Below are 21,173 nucleotides of genomic sequence, written 5' to 3'. Positions count from 1 at the left end.
TCCTGCTGTACTTGGACTCCTCCACAGCAGGTCCTATATTTTCAGGACCCTATGCAATGTGACAGAAATCGTATGTCTTTTCTCTCCTTTCCCCCTCAGCTTGTGCCTTTATCTGTACCTCAGTAGATCCTTGCTTGTTACTACTTCCCAGACAAGGGTGACTGTTCCCCTTTGTGTTTTGGGTCCTGCTTGATGCCCAAGCCCACCCTTGACACCTTCATGCCCAAGCAACTCTCTTAGAATAGTTTTTCTAACGTTTTTGCCAAACTAGAAAGAGGCATTGGAAGGAAGTTTCAGAAACTTCCTTTCATAAATGTGTCTGAGGCTGTATTATCTTCTTTAATAGTTAAGGAGCTAATTTGTCATCATTGCTACAGCATTTGCTGCTGCCAATCCCTTTAGCCCTTTTCCGTTCCCTGCCAAACGTATGGATTATTCCCTGTGCATGGGTAGAGGCAGCATGCATTGCAACAATATGTAACTTGTGAATAGAAATGTATGTGCTGGCACCACTTTTTTCTTTGGAAGTTCGTCTGTGGTAAGTCAGACCTACATAAACAAGAGGGTTTGGTTCACCTGTCTTTAAAGCAGAAAGCTGCAGTAACTGAAAACACTGCATCTTCTTATTTACAAGATTGTTGCAACACTGTATTTAATTTTCCTTAAACAGTGCAATAAATGTAAGCAAACATAAGGAGTAAAGCTCCTATTTCTGTGTCTTTCTAAAAAATGTTAATATCCAGAGTTGTAAGAGAACTGCTCGTTCTCGTTATTGCTGCTATGGCTTGTTACTTGTGTTTTGGGGCCATTGCTTCGTAAGTAGAGTCCGACTGTTTGAAGTGCGTGCACCCACTCGTACTCTGAGCTTCTCTCCAATGTCTTGAGATTGTTTCTGTAAGGCAAAGGTATGAGAAGTGGTTTTATTGTCATGTCACAGATGTACGGAAAACACCAAGAGAAAGACATGAGAATCTGAAGAGACACTTCCAGCCTGGGTCCTCGATTGGGACGCCGTGAACGTTGTAGAGGATGAGTAGTTTAAGGACTTTAATAGGACTGCAGAGAGCAAGGGCAACTCGTAGGAAACAATCAAACCGCCTCCTGTGTCTGAGTACTACAAGCAGCCCAAAGGGCACTGCCAGATTCTTGCCCTCCAGTCACATGTAGTTCATGTTTTAAAGGGTGAAATCGGTCATCCTCCAAGTTTACCAGGAGGAGAAGAGGTACAGGCTTTGCTCTGTAAACAAATGACTTAGTATGTGATGGCTTAAAATACTAAGGAGTGGGAAGACCTATGCTTTGCTTTCATTTTTTTTGCTGTTACTCTATTTACTGATTTGCTTGTAGGTGCGTGGAAGTCTTTTACATTTACTTCCGTGCGGGCAGAGTTGAAGAGCCCTATGTCAGCATCACAAAGAAGAGGCAGATGCCCAAGGATGGGTACTCGGAAGAAATTGAGAAGGAAGTGGGCCAGGCTGAAGGCAAGTTGTGTTTTCAGCAGGGCGTCTGTGATCCAGGCGTTCCTCGGCTCAGCACCCCAGCTCACGCTCCAGCTCTACATCTGTGTCCTGCAGCAGGAGATCACGGCTGCCAGAAGTAGGTAGAGCTGCTGTTATCACTTCCATATTTTGGTGGGAGGGAGAAGAGAAGGGTCAGCAGTCAGGTGTAGCTGCCTTGAGCAAGAATCAAACATTGCAATGGGTTTCATCTATCCCTGACAGCTTTTGATGGTGATGCTGCTCTCAAGTTTATCTATACTGTCATGTTTTAGACTACCATGCTTCCTATAGCATATTTTGATTGCTATAAAAACATTAATTTGATAAGTAGCCATTAATGGCACAAAAGGGAGGCAGCTGGAGGGACTAAGCTGTCTTCATGAAGAGGGAAAAAAAAATTTGCCTCTGTTCCATTTTGGTTTTTGAGCAGACTTTCTGGAAAATTCCTTGGGGTACAGTGCAGAGCATGTTTTACCATGATGCATTAAGGAAGGTGTACTTTTGGGAATGCAGTTTCAAATATGGACTGAGGACGTGAACTGTCTTTACTTGTGCCAGACTCAGAATTTGTAATCAAAAGGCAGGACTCAATAAGCTGGTACGCAAATGTGGCCATCTCATCCCTCAACCCAAGCTGTTAAGCCTTCGCCAAGCAGTGATGCACCGCATGGACTTCCCAGGACACATTTCTCTTACCGTGGGACTCTGCATCTTGCTCCATGATGTGCTCCTGCTTCTTGGGGAAAAAAAAAGTCTTGATTTTCTGGCTGACTGCTAAATGAAGAACCTGCTCCAGCTGGTCATAGGACAACCAGCTTTTCAGTGTAAGGACGGACTTTGGCACCTATGTGAACTGGAGGTGTGTTTCCACTGAAATACAAAATAGCTCGTCTTATATCTCCAAGGGCCTGAGAGGCCAGGGATCTTTACCAGCTTCACAGCTAGGAAGGCTGTGGCTAGGGTGACGCGTTATGAGCCTGAACGCTTCAGTTCTGGTACCTTGGTTGGCAATGTACCAAGGTAAGGAACTAAGATTTTTGGAGAAGCCTTTATAATAATGTCAGGGTTCTCCCCTCAGCTCGGGGAATGGAAAACTTTAGTATACCGAAGGGTGAGTCAGCACGTAAGGATATTACAACAGGTTAAGGTCTTTACACAAAAGTACTTGTTTAAGGTTATAGCGTAGTTACTTGAAAGACATTGCTTCTGACAGTTTCTGAGTACTTCACAGCTAAGGTGTAGGCTCTTCGAATAACCATGGCATCTGTGACATGGGATGAGAACAAAGCAGCTGAATCCTTCGCTGAGCCATGCAATTAGCAAAATTTCCAATCGCTTCCCTGCAGATGGCATTTGCTTGAGAAAGGTCGCCTTTTTATTGTATTTCTTCTATTACTGGTGTTGACCTTACTGGTCATGATTGCCAAAGAGAAGCACTGTGTTCCAGGTGATTAGAGATATTTAATAATGATTTGTAATGCCCTATTACTTCTGACTTTTATCAGTCACTGCTGAGATAAATTCTGAATCACAGACTGATAAGTGACCTTCTGTGGGTGAAGTAAAGTTAAACAACCAGAGATAAGCTGGCTCACCAGGGAGTGCAGTGAACCCACCAGCAAATGCAGTGGTCATCTCATGTCTCCCAGAAGCCATCTCCATAGCAGGTGTGATTCTAAAATACAGAAATGAAAAGAAAAAAAAAGTGTAGGTTGTTTTTTTTTTTCCTTACTTAGTAGTTTAGGAACAATGGCAATATCTATTAGACCTTATCCATCAGAAAAATGATGTCCTAACCATACTCCTCCTGTGTGTATTTTACCTTCTGAAATATTGAAACGTTCTACAGTCACTTTAGCCAGCTTATTTCTGCAGTAGTACCTTTTGTCTACCAGTATTATTCAGCTTCCAGAGTAAACAGGAATGATGCATAGCTCAGTTTCAGCTTGCTGTTTGTTATGTGTACGTGGGGTTTCTCATGTATAGGTACATGACCTCAACTTTTTGATGTTGCAGTGTCATCAAAGTAATTTAACAGCCAGTCCAGCTCTTCTTCCACACTTCAGATGTCTTCAGCTTCCCTGTTCTTTGACACTGGTCCTCCAAAGTCCACACTCTTTTCCATTTGTCTCTGTTATAATTATCCCTGTCGTCTTGTCCTTTGATTTCCACATTTTTTGTCTTGTCTCCTTATCAGCCTCTTATTTTTCTGGATTCCTACACTACCCTGTCTGTTATTCTGGGTAAGTTCTGCTTGATCAGTGGTAATGAGGTCAGTACCACCTGTGAACCGAAAGCTGTTTACCATCATGCTACATAGCATGGCTTGTCCCTTTCAGATCTGTTTGAAGCTCGTTATTGCTTCCAGTATTGAACAGTTCTGAAAACAATGTGCATCCTTGCCTAGCCCTTTGTCAACCAGAGCTATGCTGCATCTTTCTTGTGTATTTCATGGCATTCCTTAATTTCATACGATGTTTTCTTCTGGATGATCACATTCTTGCCACTGTCTGGCATTCTCCAAAATTGTCATTTCACTGTCTGCCAAGAGTGTAAGATCAAGAGAACTAAAGAGAGTTGCAAAAGCAGGACAAAGCCTCTAGGTTAGTGATGAAAGATGTAAAGCTTCTCTGACTGTTGAGCATGAAATGTATAGAAATGTTGGTGGATGAAATGCAACATTGGAAACACACATGTAATAGCCTAATCTGAGTCCTAGTTCTAGACATTCAGCTCTTTCTTTGGTTACAGCATTACCTGGGAAGAAATTCCTAACTTGCTACTATATGAAATGCCCAGTCTGACTTTGTAATTGCCACTCCCGGAACAGACACCGAGGTCTCTCTTGTCCATTTGGGCTTCACCCTGTATGAAATGCTTCAGCATCCGTCAGGATCATTCATTGCCTTTGAGCCAGCCGTAACCTTGCTTCAAAGAGGTGGCTGACATCAAGCTCAGGTCCACTTACACGCTGTTGGGCAGCTGTCCAGACCTCTTCACTTAGGTGATACCGCCTGGAGAAGCGCAAGGGCAGGAGGTACCAAAAAGACCTGCGTTAGTGTTAATTACAAAAACAGCTAGCTGGAGATGGGGCGTGTGTGACTTGGCCTCTTACCCTTGACAAAGGGCCAGTTCTCAGTGTGCAGTGTGGGAATGTGGAAGATCTGCTTCTGTTAAGAGCGATCTTTTTATAAATTTAAAGCTTTTGTGCTGTTAACAGCAATCAAGTTATCTTTTTCAAGTGTTGCTTACAATGATAAAATAATCTCAAAAGGCGGATTTCCTACCATTGAAAGATAAAATTGTTCTGCTGAAAAAGGTACTTTTTTTTTTTTAGATGAAAATTTTTAGCAGTGACTGCCATCTTCAGGAACAGAAGTTTTGGTTTTATGATATTTTTCAACTTACTAATGTTTGCAGTGTCACTTTCCTGATGTTCATGACTGGGCTTTGTAGGTGGTCTTACTAGATATCTTGAGATGCTTCTACAGTTGCTTATCCTGAACTCATTAAGCTCTGACCACAGAATACTTTTCTCATTGTTTGAACAACATACTTTGAGTATTAATAGTTGTTTCTAAGTGTTGAAATTGTATCTCAAGGGAAAAAAAATTGTATCTAGTTGTCTTGCCATAAGTAACAAAATAAGTGCCTGTATTTTTCAATGGTTCTGATTATCAGTTTAGAAAACTATAGTGTATATATATTAACTTACTATTCTTGAGCTGAATGTAAGTTTTCAGTAACAGGTGTTTGTGATGTAGCTCAGCTAGAGCAGAATTCACTCTTAGCAATTTCTGAAGTGGGAAGGACCAGATCTTGAAAAGACTTAAGACATAAAAAAAACCCAAACCAAAAAAACAACAAAGTAAAACAGTGCCTTCCTGAATGACTCCGTGAGTGTGCACCTCTGATTTGTAAGAGAAGTACAGCCACCTGGGAGTAGGAAGGAAGACGAGAAATGCCACCTTTATTAGGGCTGTTGGGGGATTTGGGACTGTTCCAGGGGAAGATACTTTGCCTTTTAAATTTTCACTTCTTTGCCTGCTCAGGATCAGTAAAAGCAACAATAATGTAGCCTTCCCACATTTCCCTTTGTGGTTGCTTCAAACCAGCTTTCTCACAGACTTAAAAGCGGTGTTTGAACTGAAGGTTTGGTGACAGTACTGAGCTTTTGGGAAAGGAGCAGGACTGGACTACTGCATTAAGCCAGAGACAGCATGACCTGGTTTCTGTCAATGGAGAAATGCCTCTTTTGAAGGCTTGAGTTTTTAAGACAAGTTTGAGATTAATAGAGAATCTCTAAAATTAAATTGGGTAATAAGATGAATGTCTTGGCTTATCAAAGCAGAAAGCAAGCAGAGGTCCAGGGCAGCAGCACCTTGTCCCCAGTGGGTAGGTTTTTTTGTTTAACTCTGAGAATATTCTTTTGTTTCATTAGCTGCTGGAAGTTATTTGTTCTTTCATAGTTCTAGAGCCAGCTCAAAACTACAGGAAAGATTTTTGTAAAGAGCCACAGGATATCAAGCGGTATTCTTGACTGCACTCGCTTACTGTTCTGCGTTCAGTCAATGTTTTTCTAAGACATAATGTTTAAAAATTCTCAAGTACAGTGCTGTAAGAAAGATGTTTAAAAAAACACCTATTAAAAATTGAAGTGTTAAACAAGCAAATACCTAACCATTTTCAGAGAATATATGCACCACCAAACTGGCACGTACAAAATTACCGTATAAAATGGTAATTTTCAGCTTAGTGAGTGCTATTGGAAAATTAGATACAAAAGATTAAGTTGTTCTTTCCCAAAATAATTCAGAGGTGTTTGAGGATTGGGGTGGGAGAGGGGTTAGCTAAAATGATGGAGCAAATCCTGTTAGAAAGTCGTCGGAGATCCTAAAATACACTTGTTTCTTTCAAAGTCATACTTAGAAATTAATAACTTTAATTAGAAAAAAACCTGATAGTCATGGCTGTATAGCTATAGCAAAGCAGGGAATTCAGTTCATTTGTAGGATACTGACACATAAACTATCTGAAGGCTGCAGAAAGCACTGGTTGCTAAGCATTGCAAGAGTAATTGATGTAATCAAGAATTCCCAAGTCTGATTATTTTGTTTTATCTGATGCAATATAGTGCCCTGTAGCATGACCAGTTAGCTGGGTTAATTTCACTGAAACTCTAAAAGAAACGACTGAATAATCTTTATTGTGCTTAACTCATTTGCATTTGGAGTGTTCCTTGCGTGGACAAAATGCTAAGATTGAAACTAGAAATATTGCTTGGGGGTGCCTAAAATTACTTCCCTAAATCAGCTATTCAGCATGTTGCTAAAATTGTGAAGAAAGTATGCAAATGCTAATAAAAGGGGTTTGTTAGCATTTGCATACTTTCTTCACAATTTTTACCAACGTGCCCATGCAGTGGGCAGTTAGCACTTCAAAGTACTTCTCAATGAATGTGTGTTCGATGCACCCAGGGTTCTTGTACATTTGTACCTATTTAATGTGGCAAGACAAGACTCCCTCCTGCAGTGCCAGAAAGCGTTTCCCCTATTGCATCTGGAGGGGAAGCCAGGTAACACCTGGCCTCTGCCTTCACTTTCTGCAGAATTTAAATGCTGTGAAACCTTCAATTGAGGGATTCTGGGTAGATGGGAGATACTGAAAGTTGATCTGAATTTAAAGGCATTTTTAAAAGGAGTCTTGTTTTTAAATGCATGATACGGATAGGTGTATAAAGAAAACAGATATATAGGAAAACACGGTGTAGACAGGTGAGCAAATCTCTGTCTGCACAGGCAGAGAAAGCACAGATGGTTCTGGGTTTAAGTTGCTTTGGCTTTCAATTTTGAGCTCCATCACAGAGCTTTTCTGCAAGCTTAGGCAATTTACTTCAACACAGAACTTCACAAGCACTGAGATATCTGCATGCCCAAGTTACTCCAAAATTTCAGCTTCTGTTGTGCAGTTTTTCATCTGTACAGAGAGGGAGTAGCACCCCTGTGCCTTCCGGAGTACTGTGAGAGTCTGAGAGCAAGCTGAATACCCTTACGACTGGGCTGTATAATTACCAAGGACAGTATGTGTACGAACAGCCCTCGGCAAGGGCAGGAGGGAGAGACACTTGTGACTGTGCCTTTTTTCTTTCTAGCTACTTGGAAAAGTAAATGGGGACCAAAATAGGAGGTAGGGTTAGAGTAAGAACGCAGAAGTGTATACAAGGAATGGCTTTTTTTGGCATTACGCTCTGCTGGGAATCCTCAGGAGGGCTGTGAAGACAACTACATCTGCACTACTCCAATGCGATGTCTTTAACTTCTGCTGAGCTGAAGGTCCTGATTTGTCTTTTCTCTTTGCAGGTATTTTTATGGTCCTTTCTCTCCTGTCAATTGTGTATGGCGCCTTACGCTGCAACATCCTGGCTATTAAGATTAAGTATGATGATTATGATGTCAGTGTGAAACCAGCCGCCTACCTTTGCATATTCTTGTGGAGAAGCTTTGAGATTGCTACGCGGGTTACGGTGTTGGTCCTTTTCAGTTCAGTCCTTCAAATCTGGACTCTCCCCGTTGTGCTAGTGAATTTCTTTGGTTTTTTCTTCTACCCGTGGATTCTCTTCTGGCAAAGCAAGTCCCCATTTCCCGAGAACATAGAGAAGGCATTGAGCAGGGTCGGCACTACCATCGTCTTGTGCCTTCTCACCTTCCTGTATGCTGGCATTAACATGTTCTGCTGGTCGGCCGTGCAGGTGAAGCTCAATGATCCTGACTTAATTAACAAATCCCAAAATTGGTACCGACTGACTGTGTATTACATGCTGCGATTCATCGAGAATGCATTCCTCCTGCTGATGTGGTACATCTATAAAACCGATATCTACCTGTATGTCTGCGCCCCATTGTTGGTCTTGCAGCTCCTAATAGGTTACTGCATGGCTGTCCTCTTCATGTTGGTGTTCTACCAGTTCTGCCACCCATGCAAAAAGCTTTTCTCATCCAGCGTTTCCGAAGGTTTGCTGTCATGTTTCAAGTTCCTTTGCTTTATTTGCAAGCCCCCCAAATCCACCATACTGATGGACAAGGCAGAGGTGAAATCTTCTGAAAATACTGATGAAGCATGGAGCAGTAGCAAGACAATAGATTCTCAAAAGGGGAATCCTCATCAAAGTGTTTCTTCCAATGCCTAGTCCAACTGGAAGCAAGTAGGTGCCTTTCGAAGGTGGCAGATCGCCTGCTGGGAACGTTATGTATCTTGGACTTTGTGTCTTGTGAATGGGATTTCTTTCTTGCAGGTACAGCACTGCATGACAACTGACAGGCCTGCCTTTGTGGAAAACTTAGTGTATGAGTATGTGTATCTGTGTGTTTGTGTACAAAGAGCAATCATTGTTTGTAGACTTCTATTTCAGAGGTTTTTGCACATAGGTTTATTATCACGTGCTTATTTTGAAATCATTGTAGGAGACATCCTTCAAAAACTGGCCTGATGCTCATCTTACTCAGGAAATCTGAGGACGGAAGGAAATGCATTTTATTTCAGATAGGATGTCATTATGGCATGCCACCCTAGCATGGAAACAGAGCATAGACCTTGACTATGTATTGACTGTAGCTGTGGTCTGCTTTGATCAAATTGCAGACTTTTTTACACTCTAATCAGTGTAATAAGATAATATTCTCTCTGTGGTATAAGAATTGGACTTCTTCAATGCACTGTAGTCTAGGCTGCCAGGAAACAGCCAGTTAGCCAGCACTAATACTGAAATGTGACCATTACTGGGAACAGACAGAGGGGTTATTGGCTTTGCACTGTTTTACCTTCATATTTGCTGCTTGTTAGTAAGGGAATTAAATTTAACACATTAATTGTAATGTTCTGGGATAGCTCGTTTTCCTGACATTATCATTTATCTAATACTTTATGATGTTCTGGTATTAGGGTGGTATTCACTTTATATAACTTTAAGTGTCTAGGAGTTGGGCAAATAGTGTGAACTAGTCCTGTAGGTGCTCTCCAAAGCACATCTCCAGGGAGTAATTCAACCCATCTTCAAATGTCCTCTAAGGGAGGTGATAAGAGTCATTCTCTGGAGATGTATTACTCAGTGTTAACCAGATGCCTTGACAATTAGTTTTGACTATCCATCTCTCTTTTAGATGACTGAGGTTGAGATGAGCACTACCCTGATTGTCAGGGAGTTGGTAGTACACCAAGCAGGCAGCTCAGTGACTTGCTACATGGGGGTGGAAGATGCTGAGTCCTTCTTTCTGAGGCTGTGATATGTTGTGGCTAGTTTAATATCAGCAGTTCAAAACCCTCTGACTTTACCTCACAAGTGTCACAGGCTTGAAATCTGTCTTTTTCTTCTATGCACTATATCACCACAAATAAAAGTGCTTCTGTATTTTGCAAGTTGCTGAGAAAGCTCTAGCAGATGAACACCCAAGAATTTAGTGGAAATACACAAAACCAACTGTATTTTCAAAAATCAAGTGAAAGCTTTTTGCACTTTGTTTGCTTAGCACCTTGCATTTCTTTTCAGTATTACACATTATGGCTGCGAGTGGAAACAAATAATTCATGACTCAAAGCATCTCCTAGTGTCCTAAGCTTAGCCTCCATCCTGTCGTCACGGAGGATGTGAAGTTCTTCAGTAGGGATGACATCAGCATCATTGTATTGGAAGTGTCTCAAGTTCAGGTCTGAGGTCATTTATAATGAAATTTGTCACATGCAGTGCTGCAAAGAGCTAAGCTGGTTTTATTTTTTTCTTTACTGCACTGTAAATTAGTGTCTTCATACTTCAGTTTTATAACGGAGTTACATTTTTTATTTTGCTTAATACATGTCTGTGTGTGGTATGTTTACGTAGATCTCATTAAATTATCAGTGGGTGGTAATGGAAATTTTTGGCCTGAGCTTGCCATGGGAATGTATGTCACGTATCTGGGGAAGAGACCAAACACCTCAGTTCTAATTTCTCTCTCTGAGGAGCATAGAATAATGCTTGAAGACACTGCAGTATTTCCCTGTACTTCTGTATGTAGAAGTACAGTATAGTATTTCTCTGTACTTTTCTAGATGTAGAAGAGTATTTCAGATTTATTTTTTTTTTCAGTAGTGAGCTAAAAGAGCAAGTGAGAATGTAACCTTTGCTTCCAAACCTGCAGAGTTCAGCACAGGGCCAAATTTTCAGGTGTTCTTAGCTAAAACTGAGTATCTGACTTTATAGTTGGATACTCAGCAATAATCAGGGAATTATGGTTGTTGCCTATCTACAGATGTACGTAAGTCTGAAATGTTAGTCTTTGAGGGGGGGGAAAAAAAAAAGTGGTTTCATATGTACAAGTACTTCATATCTAAAGAGAGAGCTCTTAAATCCTTGAAGCAGACTTTGTGCACTGTAAGTGATGGTACAGTTGTGATTTTGCCTTTGGAAACAGTGGAAGCTTCACAAACCTCAACCAGTGAAATGTTTGTGCTACAGTGAAGTCGGCAGTAGGAGAGTTACGCAGCCAGGAGTCCAGTATCTATACATAGTGAGTACCATTTCACTTCACATACCAGTGATGAAGACTACTGCATATGCATATTTTTAGAGAGTGTGCCATATTACTTCTTATTTTTATACCAATCTCTTGAAGTGCGTGCATAGGGAACTGAATATTTAAATCACGGTTATGGGGCCGGGGGGAGAAAAATTTGTATGGGTTATATCACTGTCATATGGTTTTGCCTTAGTTGTGCCGACTAACCAAATACAGTTTCAACGCTCCATCAACATGAGGGCTGTTGCTTTTGCGGTGCCTTGTGTCACCACAGCACGGAGTGCGGATTAACTAACGGTGTTGCTGCGCTATGGATGTCTTGATCTGGCTGTGCTGCCATTGCCGGCAGAAGGAAGGTATGAGAGGGTGTCAGAGAGACAAAGATATTCTGTTAAGACCAGTGTTTTAAAGGACAAGCTTATTTTTCTAAAGTGTGCTGTAGTGCTAGGAGAGGCAATTTTTCTCAGGATAATGACAGTCTAGGCAGTGGTGGTATCAGTATACCCTGTGGCTGCACTTCGAGGATCGCATTAGCTACAAAGGATGTATGTGGATGAAAGTGTGATCTCGTGCTGCAAGTTCACTGTGGTTTTACTCTCCTCTAAGAACATTAGAGGTGTACGTGTTCAATGGAAGGGTATGGGGCTGCTGTTAAAAACTGTACTCACTTGAGTAGTCCTGAGTCACAAAGGATTGCTCAGTAAGGATTATTCACATGCAAGATCTGATACGTAGGTTTTCTTTTATACTTGTAAAATAACACAAATTAAAATGTTGAAACACTCCCTTAAGTTGTGTTGGTATCAGTTCTTAGTCTGCTGCTTTCAGAAATCCAAGGTGAAGGTTATATAGCATGCTGTCATCTGTTACTGCACAGCAGAAGAAAAGTTTTCAAGCAGACCTGACAGAAGAATAATCTGTGATTGATTTGGGAGATCCTTACCTCTGACCTTTGGTGCTTCCAATGCTGTTTAGCTGGTTGGGGTCTCAGCAGAAAATTTTGTAGGAGGCAGGCAGTTTAAGAACCAGTGTTACATGGAACAAGATCAGTATAGCTTATTTATTGTCAGGATGAGAATATTTAGTTGCTTTACATTGGGAATCAGAAAGAAATCATTACCTTATAAAGGATCTTTTAACTTTTTTCTGCACATTTGTTTCATGCTGATCTGGATTTACCATGTGCTTGTCTCTGACCTCAGGAACAGCCAGCAAAATCCTCACTGAGGACTATTGTGGAGGAGGGATTTGCAAGCAAAATGCCATGGTGGGTATTTATAATCCTGTACTTTAAAATGCAGTTGAGGTGACTGCCTCTAGTCACTCAGGAATCATCACAGAAACATGAATATATATAGTAATTTGGCAGAGATGGTAAGTTTGATTCACCAGAGACAGAAGACTTGAAAACTAAGGGGTGTTAAGGATTATGTAATTTCTTACTGACCGAGAAAAATAAGTATAAAACAACTGTTAGGTCTCAGGTTCACTCCAAAACTAAAGTCAAAATGAAAGGTAAGTGCTTCAAAATGACAATGTGAAAGTTTACTGAATCTCTCCCTTTAATGAATGACAACTTCATATCCTGGAAAAAAAGAACAGTTTTATCCTTTTTTTGGATTCCTCGCAGTCATAAAGAAAATCTCTTGCCACTGAAATTAAGTTTTACGGAAATGATGAGCGTCTGTGTTCAGGTATGAAAATTTTGCCTTTCAGGTGTGAAATTCAGATGTGAATGCTACTGTGTGTAAAGGCTTCTAACCGCAGACTAGCCTTAATGGGTAAACGCATCTAAGCAGTGGGTGGATGCTAATTAGTTGGATGTTGCTTACTGAGATCCTTCTGGAATAACATCACAGTTGTAACTTTTTGTCCCTGAAGGTGAGACCTGATTTAATGAACTATAAACAGCCTGTCTTAAACACATGTTCTGTGCCTTCACATTCATAATTGCTTAAGTTCCTATTTTGACAGAGCAAACAAAGTGACAGGGAATGAATGTTACATATTTTAAATTCTGCAATTCCTTTCATCAGCTAGTCTTTTCATCTGATTAATGTGCCCTGTCAGTACAGAACTTTAATCAGCCACAGATACTTTCAGGAAAATAATCAGGGATGGATTCAGATGGAGAGCGGTGCCAGAGGTAGTCAAGGTGAAGATTAATTCATATCTGGCTTCTAGAGTGGGAGCTAAATATCAAAAGAGTAGCACAGCATCTTACAGACGAGGTACCAGTGTTGGATTTTGTTGGTTTTATGCATGGATTTGCAGTTCTTGTAAAGCTGTGTTGTACTAAGTTGTGCGCTAAACTCAGCAGCTAAGAGAGGTGCTTGCAATTGCTTTAGTTTTGCAGTTGATGGCCCTCATAACACCAGTTATGTTCTTTAGAATGTATGTCCTAGCTACTCCTCCTTCCTCTCTGCTGCCTCGTGGTGCTCATTTTAAATAGAAATGGAGAAGCAAGGCACTGTGAAATGCTCGGCTGCATTTTTCAGTAGGGCTGCTCTTTAGAGCCAGAGTTGCATGGCCAAGAAAAGGGATGAACTCATGGAGTCCGTCCATTCTTCGTTGCAATTTTAATAATAGTGGGCAGGGCCGTAACTCAAAAGCATGCAGGTGTCATTTAAAAAAACATTAGAATGGAAAGGAAATTTTCAAAAAGGAGTAGCCACAACTTTGGAACTACAAGGAAAGCAAGGGAGCCTTACAACCACAGAGTAATTAGGTGTTTCTTAAACATTTTTTTGACTGTGTTTGTGAGTTATTGTGGGCTTCTTCCCCCCAGCCTTTTCGTCTTATTTTTTAAGCAACAAGGAGGAAAAAATACCAAACATGAGAAAAATAATTATTTTATGGAAAAAATAAAACTTCACTGCAAACCTACAGAAATGCGTGGGGCAACTCAGAAACGTGTTGAATTGAGGATACGCCAAGGTTTATCCCCTGGTGCTCTCTGAGGTGCCTGGTGCAAACCCCAGTAAGGAGTCCGGGTACAGGCAGGCAGTGTACCCCGACCTCCGAAACGGAGGTAGTCTCCCTGATCTAGACAGCCTCATTTTTAAAAAAAAAAAATCAATCTTTGTTGTTTGTCTGTTTTAACACCAGCATAGTCTTAATTACATACATTGTGTTGCAGTACACACGTTAGTTTTGTTTCTGCATTTCAGCACAAATGGGCAATTTCCATGCTAATGGTCAGAACAGAAATATTACCACTGACATAATATGGGCGGTTTGCTTTGCGTATTCTGCCTTCCTTATGCCGGTAAAGAAAAACAATGACCCGTGCAATATATCAGAGGGTTTTAACAGCATGTGGTAGCTGGCTGGTTTCTGCTTGGATCGTGTTTTCTTCATCAGCTGACAAGATGTGATGCCCTGAAAAATCAATGTCTGTTCTTTACAGAAAGATAAAATACAATCAATTGGAGAAACCGAAGACATTGCACATGCTAAGCCTTATTCACGGTGATTTGGCTGGGTAGATCAGAAATGAACCAAACTACATCAGAGTAAGAGGAAAGTGAAAACATTGCAGGGGAGACAGGTTATCAGGTGGGAACAGGCAAGGAACGTGGTAAGTGAAAAATTACTTCTGCCTTGCTGTGAAATATGGACCTCGGTAATGATGTTGATGTTGTGCCATAAAGATTGATGGTAAGGCAAATTCAGGGAAGGCTAAAGAGTGCTGTACCATTAACTTATCAAATGACTGAAATGCCAATTACGCCTGACTCTTCAGGATAATTTGCCATTGGTACAAAATGAAATGGAAGCCCCCAAGGGCCCCAGGCAGGAATCCATTAGCGAACACCTATAAATCACTTGTCCTGTATCAATCAAGGGCTTATGTGTTTGAGCTGCTATCTTAATAACCCATACATCACTGCTCTTTCCAGTGTACAACAGCAAATGAGCAGTTGTCTTTTCAAGCAAGAAAAGAAAACAAAAATTGGCAAGGGAAAGGGAAGATTTACTAATGGGAGATCTGAAATTAAAAGCCACAAACTGTCTATGGTCTTAAGCGTATTACTCATTCACGAGATCTTCTAGCATACTAGGAAACTAAATGCAATTTTAGCATGTGTAAGAGCATATTTGTATGGAAAAAAATACTGACAAAGGACTGGAGTATGATTTGGCTGACCCTCCCTGCCAGGTAGCAAAAGTCTCACTGAGGTGGGGTTGTGTCCCTGGATACAAAAGAACGTGTTGTACGTCACTATAATTAGCAGTCGAAAGCTCTGCTTTTGATCAAGGTGGACAGAGCTCCCATAGCTTTGACAGAAAACTATGCGAGAGAAGGATCTCAAATCCAGCTGAGAAAGAGCTGAGGTATCTCAAGCCTATTGCTACTCCCCTGAAAGCCTGCGCAATGAAAATAGCAGAACATCACTAAACCATCAAACCTTATGTTAGAGGGTCAGAAAAGCAAGAAAGAGAATGAATAAATAATATTGTGGAAATTGTATTCCCCAATCTAATCCACTCGATTTCATTTCTAATAGTGGTTTCTCTGCAAGTGCTAAAAATATATTGTAGGAGGGAGGTATGTGTGTGTATGTAAACTGCTGTAAACAGTCTTGCCACAGGAGGCTTCAGTAGCTGTTAATCCAATGGTAATTCCACCGGGAAGAAAGTCATCCCATTTCAAAGCCTGGATTGTGTATCATTTCTGTCTTCATTCAGTTTTCCAAAGAGAGGGATGGATGCCTCCGAGCTTCTCTTGAGTGTAACTTAAGCCAGGCAGGGCTTTGCAAGCTACTCTCAGACAAGTGTCCAAGTTATCAGGGCAAATCCAGAAGCAGAAAAGCTTTATCATGACAAATGAGTGAAGGGAAACATAAACCCAGTGATTGTGTGGTTGGAGCAGTGTAATGCTATATTAAGAGGCAGTTTAAGTATGATTTAGCAGCATATAGGCTTCATGCTGAATCTTGGCTCAGGCATGAGCCACATTTTAGTAATCTAACTGAAGGATAATTTTTGAGCAAAAGCTTTAAGCAAAAGCCTGTTCCTTGGTGTTACAGTCCATTGTGTGATGTTATCTTCCTTAGACATGTCCCTTAAACATGGCATCATTCCTCAGTGTTTCCCTTATGATATCACTAAAAACTAAAAGTCCTTGGTAAAAATAGGACCAAGCCAGATGCTGGATCTGTTAACCAAACTGAGTTCATGCTGAAGACTGGGAGAGGGAAAAATCAGCACAAAGCTACCACAGCACTCCTTTACAAGACCAACTGCAGCAACGTAAAGTCATACAGACCTGTGTAGCTCAGGTGTAGGCACTACGGCGTTCCCGCCTGGATAGCTGTTCTGTGCATGAAGGGGGATACTGGACTGCTTCTATGGCTGTGTACTGGTATTGATGCCATTTGTGCCACTGCTGTAACCGGGACACGAAGACACCCAGCCAGCCAACGGATAAAGCTGTATTGGGGCATGGTGCAGGTAGAGTTTAGACCTGGGATTACAGACCCTTCTGTGAAGTGGTGGCCTTTGGGTGCCTGTGCGTGCTCCCAGGCTGCCTCTCTGTAGAATATCCTAACATGCAGGCAGTCAAGTCATGGATCTAACTCTAGCCACTCTGCAAATGCAGTAAAAAAGCAGACTCATTTTTAAAAACTGGTTTTTGAAGTTGTAGATGAGAGACCGGTGATAGATGTGGAGCAACAGGGAAATCCTAGCACAAGGCAGCTCGCCTCTCTTTAACACCAGAAGGCTTGTGATGAGTCAAGTCTGGTAGATTTTCAGATCCATCAGGGAGCATAAGCTGCAAAAGTCAGTGGTGGGCCATGAGAGTGGGAGCTGGGATCCTGAGGTAAAGAGTGAGGAAGTGACATTTTTAGTTAAAAGAGAAAAAAAGAAAGCCATTGTCTGGAGATCATAGGCCATGATGGGCAGTGAATCGACACTGTGCTGATATTGTACCAAAGTTTCACACTGACTTATTATCACCTAAATAATGTATCACCTTCCCTGTGGAAGTGCTGATCCCTAAATGGTAAATTAACATTCAATAGAAATGTAAACTTACATAGAAAATGTAAACTTACATTTACAAGTGGGCTTGTTTTGTTCCTCAGCTTTTATAGGTCTTTTAGAAAAATTTCACAGACTCCCCAGTGTCTTTAGAAGTAATGCATGTAGCTTAATGAATGAAATTGTGCCCCAACAGACAGCCAAGAAAAACCTGCCTTGTCCCTTAGCACTGCCCAGTTCCAGTTGTGGAAGTGGTGATGCAAATGTGTGTCAGGAGTGATGCAGCTCTAGTGGATCCTATTTGGAAGCATGGAGATTGCTAATGGATCTCTGGAAGTCCTTTTGCAGGCTGTGATTGTGGGCTGCTAATTAGAAACGGGATTTGACAGCCCAGCACTGAAAGAGAGAGGGAAAAGTAGGAAAGAGATTTTTGAACAGGGATGCGATAGGAAAGGGGACACGAGGGCAGGTGCGTACGGTGGGGAGGGCTGGGACGGAATGGACATGGCTCCTCCAGCTGAGCTGTACCCCATGAGCGATGTGGGGTCCCAGCTCCGGGTGCTGTGCCTGGGCTGGTCCCTGTTGCCCAGGGGGTGGCATTGCCGAGCTGCCCTGCAGCAGGATGCAACCCTTGGGGGGGCCGTTTTCGACTTCCCCCTCGCTGCAGCTCGTCCGCTGAAATGGCACTGTGTTAGGTCTGGGTTGAAAGTTATCTGAGTGGTGCATGGCAAGAGCATAGCTGAAACCTGCCCTCCTTCTCACATCTTTTGAGACATTTTCTTGAGTGGGAAATTGCTGGTGAAGTCCCTCTCTCCAGGCAGAGCAGAGTTACCCTGGGCTATTACAGGCATGTCTAAGGGCAGTGGATGTGAAGCCATGGGAAGAGAAGTCTAGCTGCACAGGGATGAGCAAGTAGGTGGTGGTGGTGTGCCAGTCACAGGGCCAGACTAGCAGATTGTAAAGCTTGGTACCCTGCTGAAAGGCTGCAGGCTGGGCTCCCTCTCCCTCAGTCCCACACGAAGCCAGGTTATTTTGGCCTCTGCCTTTATGCGTGGGAGGTTATGCTATCCTAACCTCACACCAGCTCTACCTGGAAACTACTGCCAGCTTAATGTAATACAATTTCTATTTGTACTTATGTCCTGGTTTGACTGCCTTAAACAGTGACAACTTAACAGGGTACATCGCTGGTGGTGGCTCCTCCTTCCAGTAACACGGCAGTGCGCAGCCATTCTGGCCTGTTCTGTGAAAGTGCTCTTTGACTTCAAGCCAAGACTGATATGGCAAATAGCATCTGGGTCAGACATGGATTTTTTTGAATACAGCACGTGGGTCTCTCATGATCATTGCAAAAGGCGATGTGAGGAAGTACCGGAGCAGGGAACTACACAGAGGGTTACAGTGTAAAGCAAAGACACAGAAGGATCTGCCAGTCCTTACTGGAGTCTCACTGACACTTTTTTCTTGGCTCACATCTGTCTGCTCTTCTGCTCTCATCTCAGCATGAAATCATTTATTTTGTAAAGAACAGAAAGAGCAGAAGTTTCAGGCAATGTCATTCCCTTGAGTGAGGGGACGTGCACACAGTGACAGCTTCAGGCTGCGCGTGAAGGCAGGCCCTTCAGGGAAGACAGCTTGACAAGTCCCTTGTCTGCATCTTCCTCTTTGGTCTAGAATCGAGGGAAGGCTGGTAAACAAGGACTGCACGGCATTCAAAATAAAGAGTTCAGCCTACGAAATAAAAGACGCTAACGGAGGTCTCTCCTTGGCTTTCCTCCTCCCACGTGGGAAGGAGCTGGTTGACAAGTCCCTTGTCTGCATCTTCCTCTTTGGTCTAGAATCGAGGGAAGGCTGGTAAACAAGGACTGCACGGCATTCAAAATAAAGAGTTCAGCCTACGAAATAAAAGACGCTAACGGAGGTCTCTCCTTGCTTTCCTCCTCCCACGTGGGAAGGAGCTCAGCAACATCCTCAGCAGTGCAGGAGCTGGGTCTCTCTCACACTGTTCTTCACATCACTCTCTCTTTTGGGGGTTATACATGCAGAGTTTTACATTGTCCCTTTTAGGAGGCAGGTGTGAAACACCTAGGCTTTTTGCAACGGTCTGGCATTAAATTCGTGCAGGAATACACAGAACAGTATTGCACAGAGCAGGAGAGGAACTAAATTAATTCCTATGCAAGGGGGTAAAATTACTGCAAGGAAATGAAGAACCGTGAGACCTGAATACTTTTGCAAAACTGTCATGCTGCAAAAGGGTCACTGAACTTTTTGGTGCACAGAAGGATGAAAAATGCTGTGCATAATCAGCTAGCTCGAAAGAAATTTTAGAAACAGAATGAGATAGTGTTTAGTTTTTTCTGTACTCCAGTTTTACACACTCCTACGTAATTAATACACAGCTGCCAATGTTGCCTTTTCTTGTACAGGATGCATTTTTCAAATTAGACCAAAGTACAAAACGTGCAAGTCTTTGTAATATTATAGCAAAGAGGTTTCGCTCATTCAGAAGGTGCAAGCACCAGAATTAAATCGGGGTGACGCGTGGGTGGTTTTGGGACCAGTTCAGCTCACACCTGTCACTTGCAGCGACCAGGCAAAGTTTGCTGTGCGTTGGCCCATCACTTTTGAAATTAATGGGAAAACTCACGAACATCAGGGAACACCAGAACCCACCAGCTGTGGAAGAGCCCAGCACCTCTACCCTTTTGAATTCAGGCAGTGAGATCAGCTACGTGCATTTGATAACTGCTAGGCGGGGAGCAGCTGAAATAGATTCTGTTTCATGGCCTGTATTCAGGCTAAGAGGATGTCAGACTTTGCGACTGCTGTGACTGATCTAAGATCAGTCCCTGCTGGGTTTATGGCCTGCCAGAAATCTCCTGAGCCAGTAAATCCGCATTTCGGTGGCTCTGGTGCCTGAGGAGCTTCCAGGCAAGGCAGGGCTGCCAATGCTCCGAGCATCCTGGATGCCCGCCCTTGCTCTCCCCAGAGCAGCCATAAGTAAGTTTGCCTGAAGTGAGGGGAAGAAAAAGGCAGGGAGAATGGGCCAGCCTTCACAGCAAGAGTGGACATCCACAAATCAGAACTGCCCCTCTCCTCTCCATCCCCAACCACTTTAGCTCCCCAAAACTACCTCCATAAACAGAAAATATGGGGGACCGACCCCTCTGCTGACATCCATTTGGGACGGCCATCAAAGCGACCGATAGGTCCACATGAGAGCCTGGCCCATCACAGAGCTGTCAAACCAGTTTAACCCATTTAACAGGTTTTTGGAGACTTCATTTTGGTTTTCAGTTACTGAAGCTTGGGAGGCTTCTGTGGAGGGGGGTGATGAAAACACTGCCAGGCCTGCCTATGCGGGGAGGTGAAGGACTGCTGTTCATCCCTGGGCTACGTTTGAGCCGTTACTTCTATACCTTTCATGAAGGAATAATAATGCAGAAGTCACTGGTATTATTAAGATAGCTGTGTTTGTCTATTTGTTTTAGAAAAATGTAGAAATGTATAAGATTTTTTCTGTAACGGATCTTTGTTCACGTCCCAGCTATGTCACCTTACGGAGGCCATATTCCAGGAGAGGTTCAATGAAGGCAGTGGTATGTTTGAAGCCGCTAGCCAGAACACGGGTATTTGCCCCGGCTCCCCTCATCCTCGTTTTTACATCGTGACCAAATATCTCATCAGTGCCAGAATCAGGCCCTAAGCAAGCTGGTTTCTAAGTGAGTCCAGGTTTTTGTTTTGTTTTGTTTTAAAGAAATATACTTGGGATAAATATCCTCTGGCTTGTAAGCTCTAAAATACATTTGGGCAATTTCCCATATTTTTCATAGAATCATTATGGTTGGAAGAGACCTCAAAGATCATCAAGTCTCTCTAGTCACAAAAGCAAAATGCTTACTTTAATTATTTTCTTATATAGTGACATGGTTCCTGGGGCTGGGGAATCTGTGAGAGTGGAAAACATGAAAAATAGCCTACCTAGAGACACAGGTCCTCAGCTTTGGTCTGAGCAGGGAGGAAGGAGCAAGGCTTGCACGTGCCAGACAAAATGAGCGTTAGATTACATTTGGAAACTTCTGTGGGCATTGAATTACTGGAAGATAAATAACTGTAGTGATTATTTATCAAAAAG

General features: G+C 42.4%; 1 protein-coding gene across 1 annotated transcript; it reads left to right on the top strand.

The window, feature by feature from the left end:
• Positions 1-1,315: 1,315 nt before the first annotated feature.
• XK (X-linked Kx blood group) lies at positions 1,316-9,360 on the top strand. The gene is given in 3 exon segments (XM_009697667.1): positions 1,316-1,491; positions 1,493-1,596; positions 7,859-9,360. Coding segments are annotated over 3 exon segments (996 nt in total). The 5' UTR covers positions 1,316-1,426; the 3' UTR covers positions 8,686-9,360.
• Positions 9,361-21,173: the final 11,813 nt, after the last annotated feature.

The sequence above is a fragment of the Cariama cristata genome, unplaced genomic scaffold, assembly GCF_000690535.1.
Source record: "Cariama cristata isolate BGI_N322 unplaced genomic scaffold, ASM69053v1 scaffold713, whole genome shotgun sequence".
Lineage (NCBI taxonomy): Eukaryota > Metazoa > Chordata > Aves > Cariamiformes > Cariamidae > Cariama > Cariama cristata.
The sequence above is the reverse complement of the archived record's forward strand: the minus strand, read 5'-3'. Positions and strand labels throughout refer to the sequence as shown.